Below are 17188 nucleotides of genomic sequence, written 5' to 3'. Positions count from 1 at the left end.
GGAGCAGAACTCACGGTGTCCCGGTCAGCGTCCATTGCTGGGGTCCCGTCATCGGGGTCCCTCGGGGGGCCCAGTCATCATCATTTGACACCTCCTGCGGGGAGTCCCAGAGGTCGACAGCAAGCTGGCGAAGGTACATCCGAGGACCCAGGTTTTCCGGCTGGAGGGCACACAGCCCCCTCGCAGCCCGGTGAATATGGCTCTCTGTCCCCTGTTTGTCATCCAGTTGCAACATCATCCTGGTTGGGTGGGGGGCCGTTGGCGGAATCCCTCGGGGTCAGCGGGGGGTTGGGATCTGGTGGCGTAGCCGCGGCCGGGGGGGTTAGCGATGTGCTTGCGGATATGCGGAATTTGGTGTCACGTCTGGAGCGGGGTCTCGCTTCACCGTCACCAGTAGCAGCTTGGCCACAAGCTGGGAGTCCTGCGGGGCGGAGTGGGTCGGATTTGGCCGGGCGCGCAAGTGAACCGGTGTCGGTGTCGGTGCAGACTGAGAAAGAGAAAGAATGTCGCATACACTTGGACGATAGAGCGCATGGGGAGGTATGTTTGTTTTGAGGGTCAGTTGGGGGCTCATTTAAAGAAAGAAGTAAAGGAGTGCATTTGGAAGGACGAGTATGTGGAAATATTTTCCCTCTTGCCATTAGAGAAATTTAATTTGGATAAGGGCCTGAAGGAGGATAGCAAAAAGGAGGATGAAGAGAAGCGTAGATGGCGTCTGATCCCGCAAACGTTCGTTAATTGGCAACAGGCGTTCGCTATTTTGGCGAGCGTCATTGGAGAAAAGTCCCCTGATAATTGCTCGGCGTTATTTTGACGCCATAGGGGAGGCCTATAGGGTGTATGGGGGTCAGGCTTGTTTGCGCTATGATGAGCAATTTCGGCAGAGGAAGGCCGTCCGTCCGGCTATCCGTTGGGACCAGAAGGACATTGGGCTGTGGATGCGGGTCATAGCTCAAAATAAATTTGGTAGCTCCTTTCATGGGGGGGCTGGGAGTACCAGCCAGAGTAGCGGCAGTTCTGGCATCTCAGGAGGGGGCGGGCAGGTTCAAACGGGAAATCATAAGTTGGGGGTGTGCTGGCAGTTCAACGACGGCCCATGTAAATTCGGGGCGAACTGCAAATTTAAACATCTTTGCTCCAACTGCAATAGCGCGTCCCATGGAGCCGCCAAGTGTTTCAAGAAAGGGAAGCCCCGAACCGGCGGTGGTAATTCCCAAGGGGGAGACTCCAGTGAGGCTGGAAAGGATGGTCCCTTATCTAAATAGATATGGGGACAGGGAGAAGTCGGCTTTGCTGTACGCGGGTTTCAAGGACGGTTTTGTTATCCCTCACCCCCCTTTTGCTATTCCGCGGGTTTTAAAAAATTTGCGTTGTTACATGGTTCAGTGGTTTCAGAAAAGCTGGAAAAGGAGGTTTCGTTGGGCCGTATGGCTGGCCCCTTTGTTTCCCCCCTTTTTCGGATTTGGTTGTTTCTCCTCTAGGAGTGGTTCCGAAGAAAGAGCCGAATAAGTTTCGGCTTATCCAACATTTGTTGTACCCTCGCGGGGGTTCTGTTAACGATGGTATCGATCCGGAAAGCTGTTCGGTGGTTTACTCCTCCTTTGATGAAGCAGCGGGGTGGGTGCGAAAATGTGGTCGGGGTGCCCTTATGGCTAAAACGGACATGGAATCCGCTTTTCGTTTGCTCCCGGTTCATCCGGACAGCATGAAGTTGTTAGGTTGCTATTGGGAAGGCATGTTTTTTGTGGACAGGTGTCTACCCATGGGATGTTCGTTGTCTTGTGCGTATTTTGAAGCCTTCAGTTCTTTTTTGGAGTGGGTCATGCGCGATGTTTCCGGTTTTGATTCGGTCATTCATGACTTGGATGATTTTTTGTGCGTGGGCTCCGGGGATTCCGATTGTTGCGAGAGACTGTTACAGGCCATCGAGTGGGTGGCGGAGCGTTTTGGTGTTCCTCTCGCGCCTGAAAAAACCGAAGGCCCCTGTACGTGTTTGCGTTTTTTGGGAATTGTCATTGATACGGTGAATTGGGAGTTCAGGCTGCCTGAGGATAAGTTGGCTGATTTGCGGGCGGAGGTGGTCTGAGCGCGCAGGGTCGAGAAGTTCTCGCTGCGTGATCTCCAGTCGTTGCTGGGAAAGCTCAATTTTGCATGTCGAGTCATGCCAATGGGGCATGTTTTTTCACGTCGTCTGGCCAGTGCGACCGCGGGTGTTCGAGCCCCTCATCATTTCATCAGGTTGTCAGCGGAACTCAGGGCCGATTTGGCGATTTGGGAGTCATTCTTGGAGGGGTACAACGGCCGTTCGTTGGTGATGGAAGAGGTGGTCAGCAGTGACGCGTTGGAGTTGTTCACAGATGCGGCTGGCGGTGTTGGTTTTGGGGCTTACTTTCGGGGGCAGTGGTGTGCGTCCCGGTGGTCTAAGGGATGGATTGCGGATGGCTTGGTGCGCAATATCGCTTTGCTGGAGATCTTTCCGATTCTGGTAGCCGTCCATTTGTGGGGACGTGAGTTTCGGGATCGGCGGGTGCGTTTTAATTGCGATAACATGGGCGCTGTGTGCACGATTAATGGCCTTACTGCATCGTCTCCCCCAGTCGTTCGGGTGTTACAGCGGTTGGTTCTCCTCTGTTTGGACCTGAATGCACAAGTGACCGCGACGCATGTGCCAGGTGTTAAGAACGATATCACTGACTCTCTCTCTCGTTTACAGTGGGATCGGTTTCGCTCTTTGGCGCCAGAGGTGGAGGTCATGGGTTTAGCTTGTCCGGAGGAGCTGTGGATAGTGGCCTATGGGCCGCGGCATCGCTGATTGAGTCGTCTTTGGCTCCAAAGACCTGGGAGGCTTACTGGGCTGTATGGTGCAAGTGGGAGGAACAGTTAGCGGCCGACGTAGCAGTCGGGCCCGGCTTGGATCAGGAGGGAGTTTTGTTGTCTTGGTTGGGGTGGGGGGCCTCCGAGAGTTGGTCGGGTGCAAAAGCCATGCGTGTTTTAGCGGGTTTGTCCTTTGGATTTCGCTTGCGCGGCTGCCGCGATTGGACGAAAACATTTTTGGTGAAACAAGCGGCGAAAGGGTTTCGCCGGTTAAAAAGCAGGGGTGACTTGAGGCGTCCGATATCTTTTGAGGTGCTTGAACGGTTGAGCGGCATTTTGGAGAAGGTGTGTTGTTCACGCTATGAGGTTTTGTTATTTCGCCTAGCCTTTTCGTTGGCATTTTTTGGCGCATTAAGGGTAGGGGAACTAGTGTCGGGGAACAAGCAGTCAGCCGGGGGTATATTGGCCAGGGATGTTGTGCTTACTGCGCGGGGCATTGAGTTTTGGTTGCGACGGTCTTAGACGGATCAGGCGGGTAAAGGTCGCCGAGTGGTGTTGGGCCATGTGCCCGGGTCTTTGATGTGTCCCGTTCAGTGTTTGCGGGGGTTTTGGGAGCTGGGTCCTAGTTTGAGCGGCCCCCTTTTGTGTCACGTGGATGGCTCTACTTTGTCGAGATACCAATTTGGTGCTGTTCTCAAGAGGTCCATCCGATCGTTGGGTTTGGATGAATCCCGTTTCGCTTCTCATTCGTTCAGGATTGGGGTGGCATCAGAAGCAGCAGTTCGGGGTTTGGATGTGGCTTCGATTCGGCGCATTGGTGGTTGGGCGTCCAATCGTTACCGAAGTTATGTTAGGTCGGTGGGTGGTGATGGGTGAGGCGGAGGGCGGCATTCACGCTAATGGTGTTTGTGTTTGATATTGGCATCGCCTTTTTTATTCCAGGTGTCGAGCCGTTGCTGGTGTGGATTTTTGGTCATTCCTTCGTTTACTGGGGAGCGTTGCGGGTGGATGTCCGGAACGAAGGCAGACAGCTCGGTTTTTCCAGGAACACGGCCTTGGTGCGTTGGTGTGGTTTTAGGGGGATGGAGTGGAGACATGTCTTGCCGGAGATACACGAGTGCGTTCGGTTGGACCGCGCTCCGGACATCCTGGTGTTGCATGTTGGGGGGTAGTGACTTGGCGGTTCGACCTTTTCAGGAGTTGATACGGGACATCAAACAGGACTGTCTGCGCTTGTGGTTATTGTACCGAGGGGTCACTATCGTTTGGTCCGACATTGTTCCTCAGAGGTGATGGCGTTCCATGAGGTCTCTCGCTAAGGTTAATAAGGCCCGGATAAAAGTGAACAGGGCTGTGTCTTCTTTTGTTATCAGGAATGGAGGGGTGGCGGTGCGACACTTTGATTTGGAAAAAGGTGAGGGTGATTTCTGGCTGGCCGATGAGGTTCATTTGAATTCGGTTGGTTCTGACATTTGGGCTCTCGGATTCCAGGAGGGTATTGAGCGGCCCATGGCATGGCGGGTTCGGGGGGGTCTCGGGCCATTGAGGTGTTCAATGGGCCCTTGTTGTGGCAGTTTCAAGGGGGGGGAGTCCTTGAAGTCGGTAAAAATTGGGTGTGGAAACTCAGTGTCTAGGGTCTCCTTGGTTAAACAGGTATCTTGGGGATGATCTGGTGAAAGGTGGGGGGGAGTTTCCGGCCGAAGTGGCGGATCCCCGAGTAGCTTAGTGGACAAGATATATCGGTGTTGGTGCTCCCGAGCCAGTGGGGTATCGGCTGGGAGCAATCATGAGGGGTTTTTGTCCACAGCAATTTTTGGGGTTATTCACCAAGATCTTGGGGCTTCAAGGACTCCTTCTCAGGTTCATGTTTTTGTTAAAGTGATTTATGATTCACTGTTTGTGTTTTTGGTGTTTATAATAAAGGCTGCTGTGGCCATAACATTCCAAAAGAAATTCCGAGTCTCCGTGTTCTGTGGTGGGGATTATTGGAGGTGATGCGGGGGGAGGTTTGGTGACAGGGTGAGATTTGTTCCCACGCCTGTCTGGTGGCAACTCGACACTACCAACGTCATGCTCGTTTCTTTAACAAGCCCCATAGCGAATGTAAGTCCTAAAAATGTTTTCATTTCTAGGACATTAGTTGGTGTCCATAAATTTGACCTAGCATAACCGGATCGTGGATTCTGGCTGATGAATTGGGGCACATATAAATTTGTAGGACAATATGCTCTAGCAAGCTATCTGTCATAAAAAAATAATTGGTCCAAAATTTTCCACCTCCACATATATACCAGGAATGGCATTAAAATTAGGGATGAATGGAGTAGCCGAATCCGAAGCCTCCCATCTGGGAAATGCTACATCAAGAGGCAAAGCCCCTTGGACATTGGTGTGCACCAATTCACGAGCACTAGGGACAGCACTAGTACTGGGCATTGTTCCCTGAGTTGGAGACATTTCTCCAGAAGCGCTATTTGTCCTTCTTGTTGTACTGGTCCTTGTGTGTGAGGATGGACCAGAATCACTGCTCATTTCTGAGCTATCACTCTCACTGCTACTAAAACCCTCGAAATCCACATCACCATCTGACACTGCGCTTTTTTCACTGTCAGAACGTAAAAAGTGCATAAGCCTCCTCTGCACTATAATACTGACGGGCCATTTTATTTGTTTTTATTTCTTTTTCCGGAAATAGAAATCTCTGACATGACTGACGTGACCAAATTATTGGGGAGACAATTGAGAAAAGCCTAATTCTTTAGCCTAACAGTAACTAACTTTAGCATAACACTAACCCTAACTATAACCTAAAAGTAACCCTAACTTTACCCCAACACTAACCCTAACTATAGCGCTAACTGTAACCTGCCTTATCTGTTTTTCTATTGACAGATGATGGACCTGAGTGGGGACTTGTTTTTTGTGAGATGAGAATTGGTATTATTTTTGCCTACATAACATTGATTGGTTCCTTTTTATTCGATATTTGGGAGGCAGAATGAACAAACAGTTGGACACCGCACACTACTGGCTCATCCAACAAGGTTTCCTATTAGACTGTGAACAGTTATTGTCTTGGTAAATAATTAAAGTTTTTTACATAGCTTGCCATTTTTATGGACAGTTTAAGTAGAAATGTTTAAAAATATAAAACTCAAGGATATGTTATTAAAAAAATTGTTTTTTATCTTAGCAGATGACTGTACCAGGAGATCAGAAGGACAGCTGACATCTTCAATTTTTAAATCTGATGATCTTGAGATCCTACAAGATACAACTGAAGTGAATGCCATTACTCCAGATATGCCATCATCCATTCACAGCAAAGATCTGTCATCTGATCCTATGAAACAGGTCCCATCTTCTGATTCATTACTGACTACTAAGGAAAATCAAAGTCACAAAAGAGGCAGTAAAAAACAAACTGCTCCTAAAGCAAAGAAGTCATTTTCATGTTCAGAATGTGGGAAATGTTTTACATGGAAATCACATTTTGTTAGGCACCAAAGAACTCACACAGGGGAGAAGCCTTTTTCCTGTTCAGAATGTGGGAAATGTTTTAACAGTAAATCAGATTGTGTTAAGCACCAGAGAATTCACACAGGGGAGAAGTCTTTTTCCTGTTCAGAATGTGGGAAATGTTTTGTCAACAAATCAGAATTGGTTTGGCACCAAAGAACTCACAGAGCGGAGAAACCTTTTTCATGTTCAGAATGTAAGAAATGTTTTATCCGGAAATCACAATTGGTTAATCACCAGAGAATTCACACAGGGGAGAAACCTTTTTCATGTTCAGAATGTAGGAAATGTTTTAACCGGAAATCAAATTTGGCTAATCACCATAGAACTCACACGGGGAAGAAGCCTTTTTCCTGTTCAGATTGTGGGAAATATTTTAACCAGAAAGTGCTTCTTGATCGCCATCAGAGCAGTCACACAGAGGAGAAGCCTTTTTCATTTTCTTAATGTGGGAAATATTATACTTGGAAATCAAGTGTTAATAAACATCAGAGATGTCACATAGGGGAGAAGCCTTTTTATGTTCATAGTCTTGGAATAGTTTTAATCAAAATTGAATTTTCTTAATTGGGTTGTCTCTTGTCATTCCTCATGTTTGCTGGCAAAAGGATAAAACTAAACTTTATTAATTCCAAATCTAAAACTATACCCATAATTTGCCCCTGAAGGTTAGTCAATAGATGACTAATAGAAAAAACATATACGGTATACTACGAAATTGGTGTTGCATGTGAAGTAGTCCCTAATGGGGTAAGATTTGCCTGTACGTGAGTGAATGACTTCATTAACTTTAATGATGTTGGAACAACTCATGCAACTGAGGCAAGGGAAAGTACCCGTCCTTTTTTGACCTGACAGTGTTCGTGTGGAAGTCTGATTGCAATGTCCTAGGTCGGCCCTGACCAACTTGTCTTTGATGTTTTGAGGTCTTCTTAAACACATCAATGGTGGGTTCTTGAAAATGTCAATTTTGGGGCAGGCTTTGGTAAGTAGAAACCAATGTTTATGGATGAGATTATGGACCCTCTGCAGGATGGTGGCCATGAACAAAAGGGAGTCTAGGTGGTTTTGGTGCGATGGTGATACAACAGTCAGGGTTTTTTCTTCCCTTCAGACCCACTGAACAGGTGCCCCTATGAGTCTATATTGACACCTTCCCTGGCGGTAAGATAAATAATAATATATTTGTTTTCATTTTTTTTTTCATTTTTTTTTTTCATTTTTCTTAAAAAAAAATTTCCCCCTTTTTATTTTAATTTTTTTCCCTTTTTTTCAACATTTTTTCATTTAGTTTATTCATCCATTTTTTTCATTCATCCATTCTTTTGTATAAATTTCATCCCAAAAATGATTTTGTTCCGTTATTTTCACATTCATTTATTCCCATTTCATTTGCTTTATTTACATTATTTTCCCATTATCCACTTACTTTCTCCAATATGGCGCTCCTTCCATTCCAAGCTCTCCCATGCGCCCAAACAGTGGTTCCCCCCACATATTAGGTATCAACCTGCTCAGGACAAATTGCACAACAACTTTTGTGGTCCAATTTCTCTTGTTACGCTTAGGAAAATAAAAAATAGCGGGCTGAAAAAAATCATTTTTGAGGAAAAAAAAGTGATTTTTATTTTCACTGCTGTTGGTGTCACTTGTGGGGTTTTTTCACTGTTTGGGCACATCAGGGGCTCTGCAAAAGCAACATGGCATCCTATCTGAATTCCAGCCAATTCTGCATTGAAATAGTCAAACGGTACTCCTTCCCTTCTGAGCTCTGCCGTGCGCCCAAACAGTGGTTTACCCCCACATATGGGGTATCAGCGTACTCAGGACAAATCGCACAACAACTGTGGGGGTATGATTTCTGCTGTTACCCTTGTAAAAATAAAAATTTGGGGGCGAAAATATCATTTTTGTGGAAAAAAATGATTTTTTATTTTCACGGCTCTACGTTATAAACTTCTGTGAAGCACTTGAAGGTTCAAAGTCCTCACCACATATCTAGATAAGCTCCTTAAGGGGTCTAGTTTCCAAAATAGGGTCACTTGTTGGGGGTTTCCACTGTTTAGGAACATCAGGGACTCTCCGAACGCAACATGGCATCCGGTCTCAATTCTAGCCAATTCTGCGTTGAAAAAGTCAAACGACGCTCCTTCCCTTGCGAGCTCTGCCGTGCACTGAAAAAGTGGTTTACCCCCACATATGGGGTATCGGCGTATTCAGGAGAAATTGCACAACAAATTTTGTGGTTCATTTTCTTTTTTAACACTTGTGAAAATAAAAAAAAATTGGTTCTGAAGTAAATTTTTTGCAAAAAAGTTAAATGTTAATTTTTTCCTTCCACGTTGCTTTAGGTCCTGTGAAGCACGTAAAGGGTTAATAAACTTCTTGAATGTGGTTTCGAGTAGGTTGAGGGGTGCAGTTTTTAGAATGGTGTCACTTTGGGATGTTTTATGCCATATAGACCCCTCAAAGTGACTTCAAATGTGAGGTGGTCCCTAAAAAAAATGGTTTTGTAAATTTTGTTGTAAAAATGAGAAATCGCTGGTCAACTTTTAACCCTTATAACGTCCTAACAAAATAAAATTTTGTTTCCAAAATTGTGCTGATGTAAAGAAAACATGTGGGAAATGTTATTTATTAAGAAATTTGTGTGATACATCTCTCTGATTTAAGGGCATAAACAATTTAAAGTTTTTTTCATAAATAAAAACAAGACATATCGAAGAAATTTTACCACTAACATGAAGTACAATATGTCACGAGAAAACAATGTCAGAATCACCGGGATCCATGGAAGCTCCAGAGTTATTACCTCATAAAGGGACAGTGGTCAGAATTGTAAAAATTGGCCCGGTCATTAAGCTGCAAAATGGCTCTGTCACTAAGGGGTTAAACAAGATTTATTTTAGCCACACAATTCAATACTGTTTTCCTTTCTATCCTCACCGTGCTCTTACTTAAGAAAGTGAGAATATGTTCTTTTCTCTACACATAGTTGTAGAATGCACATAACTGTAATGACCTGCAGAACACAGCGATCAGACTATTTACAGGAATCGGTAAGTTACGGGAGAAACAAAATGGCGTAATTGATATTTTTCTCTATAAAACCCATAAAATCATAGAATCATAGAATCGTAGAGTTGGAAGGGACCTCCTGGGCCATCTGGTCCAACCCCCTGCTCAAAGATTCGCTAAATCATCCCAGTGAGATGTCTGTCCAGCCTCTGTTTGAAGACTTCCATTGAAGGAGAACTCGCCACTTCTCGTGGCAGCCTGTTCCGCTCATTGATCACTCTAACTGTCAAAAAGTTTTTTCTAATATCTAATCTGTGTCTCTTCCCATTCAGTTTCATCCCATTGCTTCTAGTCTTTCCTTGTGCAAATGAGAATAAAGATGATCCTTCTACAATGTGACAGCCCTTGAGATATTTGTAGACAGCTATTAAGTCTCCTCTCAGTCTTCTCTTCTGCAAGCTAAACATTCTCAAATCCTGCAACCTTTCCTCATAAGACAGGGTTTGCAGACCGGTCACCATTCTGGTCGCTCTTTTCTGAACGTGCACCAGTTTGTTGATGTCTTTTTTAAAATGTGGTGCCCAAAACTGGACACAATATTCCAGATGAGGTCTGACCAAAGAGGAGTAGAGGGAAATAATGACTTCACGTGATCTAGACTGTATGCTTCTGTTAATACATCCTAGAATTGCATTTGCCTTTTTTGCTGCTGCATCACACTGTTGACTCATATTCAGTCTGTGATCTATTAGTATACCCAAGTCTTTTTTACATGTGCTGTTGCTTAGCCCTATTCCTCCCATTCTGTATATGCTTTTTTCATTTTTATTGCCCAGATGTAGTACTTTGCATTTTTCCCTGTTAAAAACCATTCTGTTAGTTGCTGCCCACTGCTTCAGCTTATTTATATCTTTTTGAATCCTCTCTCTCTTCTCTAGTATTAGCTATCCCTCCTAGCTTTGTGTCATCAGCAAATTTAATCAGTTTACCCTCAATTCCTTAATCTAAATCGTTGATAAAGATGTTGAACAATACAGGGCCCAGGACAGAGCCCTGTGGTACCCCACTTGAGACATTCTTCCAACTGGATGTGCAGCCATTTACGACCACTCTTTGGGTCCGATCACTAAGCCAGTTATGAATCCACCTAACAGTTGCCTTGTCCATTCCATACTTAGTCATTTTTGCAATAAGGATTGTATGAGATACTTTGTCAAATGCTTTGCTGAAGTCAAGATATACTATATCTACAGCATTTCCTTGATGCACCCAATCAGTGATTCCGTCATAGACGGAAATTAAGTTAGTCTGACATGACTTATTAGTTACAAACCCATGCTGACTCTGTTTAATCACTTCATTCTTATCCAGGTACTGACATACATGTTGTTTAATAATTTGTTCAAAGATCTTTCCTGGTATAGAAGTCAGACTCACCGGCCTATAGTTGCCTGGGTCCACCTTCTTCCCCTTTTTGAAGATAGGAACAACATTTGCTCTTCTCCAGTCTTCTGGGACTTCTCCTGTTCTCCAAGAATTTTCAAAGATTATGGAGAGGGGTTCAAAAATTTCTTCTGCTATCTCCTTCAGTACTCGGGTGTAATTCATCTGGACATGGAGACTTGAATTCATTTAGATTAGCTAAGTGTTTCCTCACTATCTTTCTGTTTATAGATATCCTGGATTCTTCTATTCCCTTAATAGTACAGTGAAGAACAGCTGAGGTTACATTTCCTTTCTGAGAGAAAACAGATGCAAAATAGGAATTTAAAAGTTCGGCCTTCTCAACATCCTGTCTTACCATTTCATCATTTTCATCCTGTAAAAATCCTATAGCATCTTTGACTTTTCTTTTACTTTTGACATATCCCCAAAATCCTTTATTATTGCTTTTGACATCTCTTGCAAGCCTCAATTCATTGTCAGCTTTAGTTAATCTGATTTGTGCCCTGCAGACAGCATTATATTCTTCTTTAGATATGCCTCCCTCTTTCCATTTTATAAACATTTCTTTCTTCCTTTTTAGCATGTGCTTAAGTTCTGTGTTCATCCATCCTGGTTTCCTTAAATGCTTCCTATTCTTCCCTCTTTTCGGAATTGTTAACGATTGTGCTTTGAGAATTTCATTTTTCAAGATTTCCCATCCTTCCTGGACATTTTTGTCTTTAAGGATTATCCAGCCATTGGATCCCTCCAATTCTCTTTCTGAATCCGTTAAAATCTGCCTTTCTGAAAACTAACCTTGACGTCTGAGTCTTCACAGGTCTTCCTCCTCTAGTTATCCAAAATTCTAAAATAGCATGGTCGCTACCTCCTAGGGTCCCAGCCACTTTTACCTCCTCAACCATTTCCTTCCTGTTTATAAGGATTAGATCCAAGGTAGCAGTTCCCCTTGTTTTCTCCCCTACCTTTTGGAAGATAAAGTTGTCAGCAAGAGAGGATAAGAATTTCCTTGACCTGTTAGTTTTGCCTGAGAGAGAATCCCAACAAATGTCTGGATAGTTGAAATCTCCCATGACAACTATGTCATATTTTTTGGAGAACTTGGCCATTTGATGCATAGAGAGTTCATCCATATCTTCAGCTTGCACAGGCGGCCTGTAGTAAATGCCTACAATGGTGTCCTTTCCATTGTTTTGTCCTTGTATTCTTACCCAAACAGTTTCCACAGAACTCCCAGTCTCTGAAGCTTCAATCTCTGTGCATATACGCATTTCTAACATACAATGCGACACCTCCTCCTCGTTTATCAAGTCTGTTTCTTGCAAATAAGTTGTATCCTTCTAGTCTTGTATTCCAATCATGTGTATTGTCCCACCAAGTTTCAGTGATTCCAATGACATCATATTTCTTTTCCTGTGTTAGTAGTTCCAATTCTCCTTGTTTGTTGCCCATGCTTTGTGCATTAGTATAGAAACATTTTAGTTTGTGATTGGTTTCTCTTTCTCCAATATTTTTATTAATTAGATTCTTTTGTCTTTGTTCTTCCTTTCCACTTCTAATAGCAGAGTTCTCAATAGCATTTGTCAGGTGTATGGCTTTTTCTGGTCTTTTGCTTCCCTTCCCATGTTGTTCTAGTTTAGCCCCTGATGAAGCCACCTTTTGTTGTGCGACACGCGTAGGGCACTCCACAAGCTCCCCCTTGTAAGTGGCATTATATAGGGACTATGCAGGCAGGATTTAATCTTGGTCATTTTAGCCTCTTGGCTACACCATGATTGCTATACTTTTCATCTATGCTTAGTACCCTATGGTGTTTATTTTCATGGCTCAGTTGCTTACATTTGTTATCACTTGCATTCATTATTGTACTATAGTCTATTTGGATGGATTATTCAATGGATCATTATGTTTAGTATTACATCTCTGAACATTTCTTCATTGCAGGTATGCTATTGTATGTGATATATTCTAGAGCCTTTTTTATATATGTCCATTTACTGGAGGGAGCTCTTTGGGCTTTATTATAAGCCTTTGTGATAGTTTCATGTCATTGTATGACTTTTTAAATGTTTTTACATGGATGTTGTCTTTTTGTTACCAATAAAATTTGTAATTTTGCAGTGATCCCTGCATTTTGGTCAGTAGCTTTTTCTCCATTTTCTCAGTTTGTGTTTATACTGACTGCTGGTTGATCCGCATATCTTACTCAGTAGTGCCCTCCTGAGTTTTTACATATATATTTGTCAGGTGTATGGCTTTTTCTGGTCTTTTGCTTCCCTTCCCATTTTGTTCTAGTTTAAAGCTCTCCTTACAAGTGTAGCAAGGCGACTTCCAAATACATGTTTTCCAGTCTTCGTAAGGTGCACCCCATCTCTAGCAAGTAGTCCATCGTATAAGTAATTCACTCCGTGATCCAGAAATCCAAATCGTTGCTGACGGCACCATCGACGTAGCCAGTTGTTCACCTGCAGAATCTTATTCCACCTCCTTGTTCCATGGCCATCCACTGGGAGGATGGAAGAGAAGACCACCTGCTGTTGTGAGTTCATTTTCCCCTTCATCACTGAGGCCCGAGGAACTCCCTCTTCTGGTAAGGAGAGGTAGTGAATCTGATTATCAGACACCTGAGATTAATGATGATGACTGGCTGAGTGGAGTCACAGACTGGATATAAGGCTGCATACGCCCATTCTCCCTGCGGGTGATTTCTCTGTGGTATCCTTGGAGTCCAGTCTGAATTCCTGCTCTGCTAAAGCTAAGTTTTCTTCCTTGCTTTTTGCATTTGTGCTTTGCTTTTTTTTTTCTGGATTTCAGCCATTCCCTGCTGGGGTGAGCTGAACTCCTTAGCGCTGTCTCCTGAAAATACCAGAGTGCTGTTTTAGTTTTGAAGCTTAGTTGCTTCAGGGTCTTTTTCCATTTCAGCTTGCTGGCCTATGTTTTTGATAGGGTTTTTTGCCGATTGCAGACAGCAGCTTTCCTTTCCTTTCCTGTTTAGATTAGATTGGGCCCCAACGTTTGCTCAGCCTATCTTTCTATCTGTGTCAGTGTTTTTTCATCTTGCTTCACCGTCATTATATGTGGGGGGCAGCCTTTTACTTTGGGGTCTGCTCTGGGGCAGTTTAGATTTCCCTTTCTATCTTTAGGCTATATAGTCTTCCGGCTGTGTTCGAGAGGTCTAGGGCACCGTAGGAACCCCCCACGGCTACTGCTAGTTGTGTTGATAGGTTCAGGGGTCTGCAATCGGATAGTTGCCAGATCCTCTGGTTTTCTGGACGTAGCTTCTATTTTTGTGTCTGCCTCCTACAGTCACTCATTCATAACAGAATCACCCGCCTGACCGCAGATCCTAGGGTACTCAATAGCAGGAAAGAATTGCAAAAAAAAAAAAAAAAAAAGTGTGTATATTTTTTACTCTATATCTCTGAGGCCGTAGGGGGAATTTTTTTTTTCTCTCAATGGAGATAAAGCAATTGTCTGATCGTGTGGAGCAGCTCGCTGCGGAAGTGTGGGGAATTTCCGCCTACCTTGCTCATTCACATGCTGCTGAACCAAAGATTCCTACACCTGATGTATTTTGTGGTGATCGGTCTAAATTTTTGAATTTCAAAAATAATTGTAAATTATTTTTTGCCTTGAAGCCTAACTCGTCAGGGAGCTCCGCGCAGCAGGTTAAAATTGTCATCTCTTTGCTGCGTGGCGATCCCCAGGATTGGGCGTTTTCTTTGAAACCAGATGATCCTATTCTGACTAATGTGAACGCATTCTTTCAAGCCTTGGGCTTGTTGTATGATGAACCTAATGCCATTGATCAGGCTGAAAAGACCCTGCTGGCATTTAATCAGGGTCGAGATGCTGCAGAATTGTACTGTCAAAAATTCCGAAAGTGGGCGGTACATACTACTTGGAATGATAATGCCTTGGCTGCTCTCTTTCGGAAGGGTTTGTCAGAAGCCGTAAAAGATACTATGGTGGGATTTCCTGTTCCCTCTGGTCTTGACGATTCTATGTCATTAGCCATTCAGGTTGATCGGCGTTTGCGTGAACGCAAGACTGCACGAGAAGTGTTGCCACCTGTTGAATAAATGACTGAACCTATGCAATGTGATAGAGTTTTCTCCAGAGAGCAGCGTCAGGAGTTCAGAAGGCGTAATAAGTTGTGCTTTTTCTGTGGAGATACCTCGCATATTATTTCTATCTGTCCTAAACGAGAGAAACGCTTTGCACACACGTTTTCTGTTGGTGGTGTTCAACCTAAGTTTCTTCTGGCTATTACTCTGATCTGCTCCCTGTCCACATTTTCCGCCAAGGCATTTGTGGATTCGGGAGCCGCTCTAAACCTAATGGACTTGGATTTTGCTAAACGTTGTGGATTTCCTATGACACCTCTGCGGACGCCTATCCCTTTGAGGGGGATTGATGCTACACCTTTGGCAAAAGATAAACCTCAGTTTTGGACCCAGGTGGTAATGCGGGTCGCCCCAGACCATCAGGAAAATTGCAGATTTTTGGTGTTGCATAATCTGCATGATACCATTGTTCTGGGGTTTCCCTGGTTACAAATCCATAATCCAGTTCTGGATTGGAAATCTTTGTCTGTGGTGAGTTGGGGTTGTCGGTGTGCCCTTAGTGATGCTCCTGTTTTCTCCACCTCTCCCCAGTCATATGATGTTCCTGACTATTTGGCTGACTTTTATGATGTATTTAGTGAGAATGAGTCTGCGTCTTTGCCTCCTCATAGGAGTTATGACTGTGCTATTGAGCTGAACCCGGGGTGTAAATTCCCCAAGGGTCGGCTTTTCAATTTATCTGTACCCGAGCACGAGGTTATGCGATCCTATATTAAGGAGGCGTTGGAGAAGGGTCATATTAGACCATCCTCTTCACCCTTAGGTGCTGGGCTTTTTTTTGTAGCCAAAAAGGATGGATCATTAAAACCTTGTATTGATTATCGTGCCCTCAACAAGATTACTGTTAAATATCAGTATCCGTTACCCCTGATTTCGGATCTATTCTCCAGAGTTAAAGGTGCTTGCTGGTTTACCAAGCTTGACCTCAGGGGGGCGTATAATCTTATTCGCATTAAGCATGGGGATGAATGGAAGACGGCGTATAATACTCCGGAGGGACATTTTGAGTACCTGGTGATGCCTTTTGGGCTCACTAATGCCCCTTCTGTCTTCCAGTGCTTCATGAACGATATTTTCCGAGATTTTGTGGATACATTTTTGATTATCTATCTGGATGATATTTTGATCTTCTCCAAGGATTGGGATTCTCATGTGGAACATGTTCGGACTGTGTTCCGGATCTTGAGGGAGAATTCCATGTATGTCAAGGGATCTAAATGCCTTTTTGGGGTACAGAGGATTTCATTTTTGGGATTTGTCTCCGTCAACTATTGAAATGGATCCAGCCAAGGTACAGGCCATTTATGATTGGGTTCAGCCCACTTCTTTGAAGGCCCTCCAGAAGTTTTTGGGTTTTGCTAATTTTTATCGGAAATTTATAGCAAAATTTTCTAGTATTGCCAAGCCATTGACTGATTTGACTAAGAAGGGTGCTGATGTGTTAAATTGGTCTCCGGAGGCTGTTTCTTCCTTTCAGGAGTTGAAGCGAAGATTCACCTCCGCCCCGGTTTTGCGGCAACCTGATGTCTCACTTCCGTTCCAGGTAGAGGTGGATGCTTCTGAGATTGGTGCAGGAGCTGTTTTGTCCCAAAAGGATCCTGTAACATCTAAAATGAATCCCTGCTCTTTCTTTTCCCGAAAGTTCTCTCCATCTGAACATAACTATGACGTGGGGAATCGGGAACTGTTGGCCATGAAATGGGCATTTGAGGAGTGGAGACATTGGTTGGAGGGAGCCAAGCATCAAGTCATGGTCCTCACCGACCACAAGAATTTGATTTACCTAGAGTCTGCTAAGCGCTTGAACCCTAGACAGGCTAGGTGGGCCTTGTTTTTTACACGTTTTGATTTTGTGGTTTTTTTTCTTCCTGGAACTAAGAATGTCAAGGCAGACGCACTCTCTAGGAGTTTCTTTGCTGATTCTCCTGTGGTGACCAAGCCTGCTACCATCTTAGGCGAAGGGGTAGTTCTTTCTGCCATCTCGCCCGATTTGAGACGTGCTCTGGAAGAATTCCAGAGAGACAAGCCTGAGAGTTGTCCCAGTGGAAAGTTGTATGTTCCTGACCAGTGGAGGAAGAGAGTGATGTCTGAAGTTCCTTGCTCTGCTTTGGCTGGTCATCCAGGTATTTTTGGTACTAGAGATCTTGTGAGTCGGTCTTATTGGTGGCCCTCCTTGTCTCGTGATGTCAGGAATTTTGTGCAGTCCTGTGGGACTTGCTCCCGGTCTAAATCATGCTCCCGCTCTAGTGGGTTGTTGATGCCTTTGC

The 17188-nt window shown here is 44.2% G+C and overlaps 1 protein-coding gene across 1 annotated transcript; it reads left to right on the top strand.

Annotated features, from left to right (window-relative positions):
- The first annotated feature begins 5810 nt into the window (after positions 1 to 5810).
- LOC141101506 (uncharacterized) lies at positions 5811 to 6906 on the top strand. Its single transcript, XM_073590636.1, has 2 exons — positions 5811 to 5892; positions 6008 to 6906. Exon 2 carries the CDS (start codon positions 6118 to 6120, stop codon positions 6778 to 6780), a length of 663 nt encoding a protein of 220 aa, XP_073446737.1. The 5' UTR covers positions 5811 to 5892; positions 6008 to 6117; the 3' UTR covers positions 6781 to 6906.
- The last annotated feature ends 10282 nt before the right edge of the window (positions 6907 to 17188 follow it).

Source organism: Dendrobates tinctorius, unplaced genomic scaffold, assembly GCF_039654945.1.
Source record: "Dendrobates tinctorius isolate UK_male_01 unplaced genomic scaffold, ASM3965494v1 ptg000119l, whole genome shotgun sequence".
NCBI classification, from domain to species: domain Eukaryota; kingdom Metazoa; phylum Chordata; class Amphibia; order Anura; family Dendrobatidae; genus Dendrobates; species Dendrobates tinctorius.
Note: the sequence above shows the minus strand (reverse complement) of the source record. Positions and strands in the feature narration are given on the sequence as shown.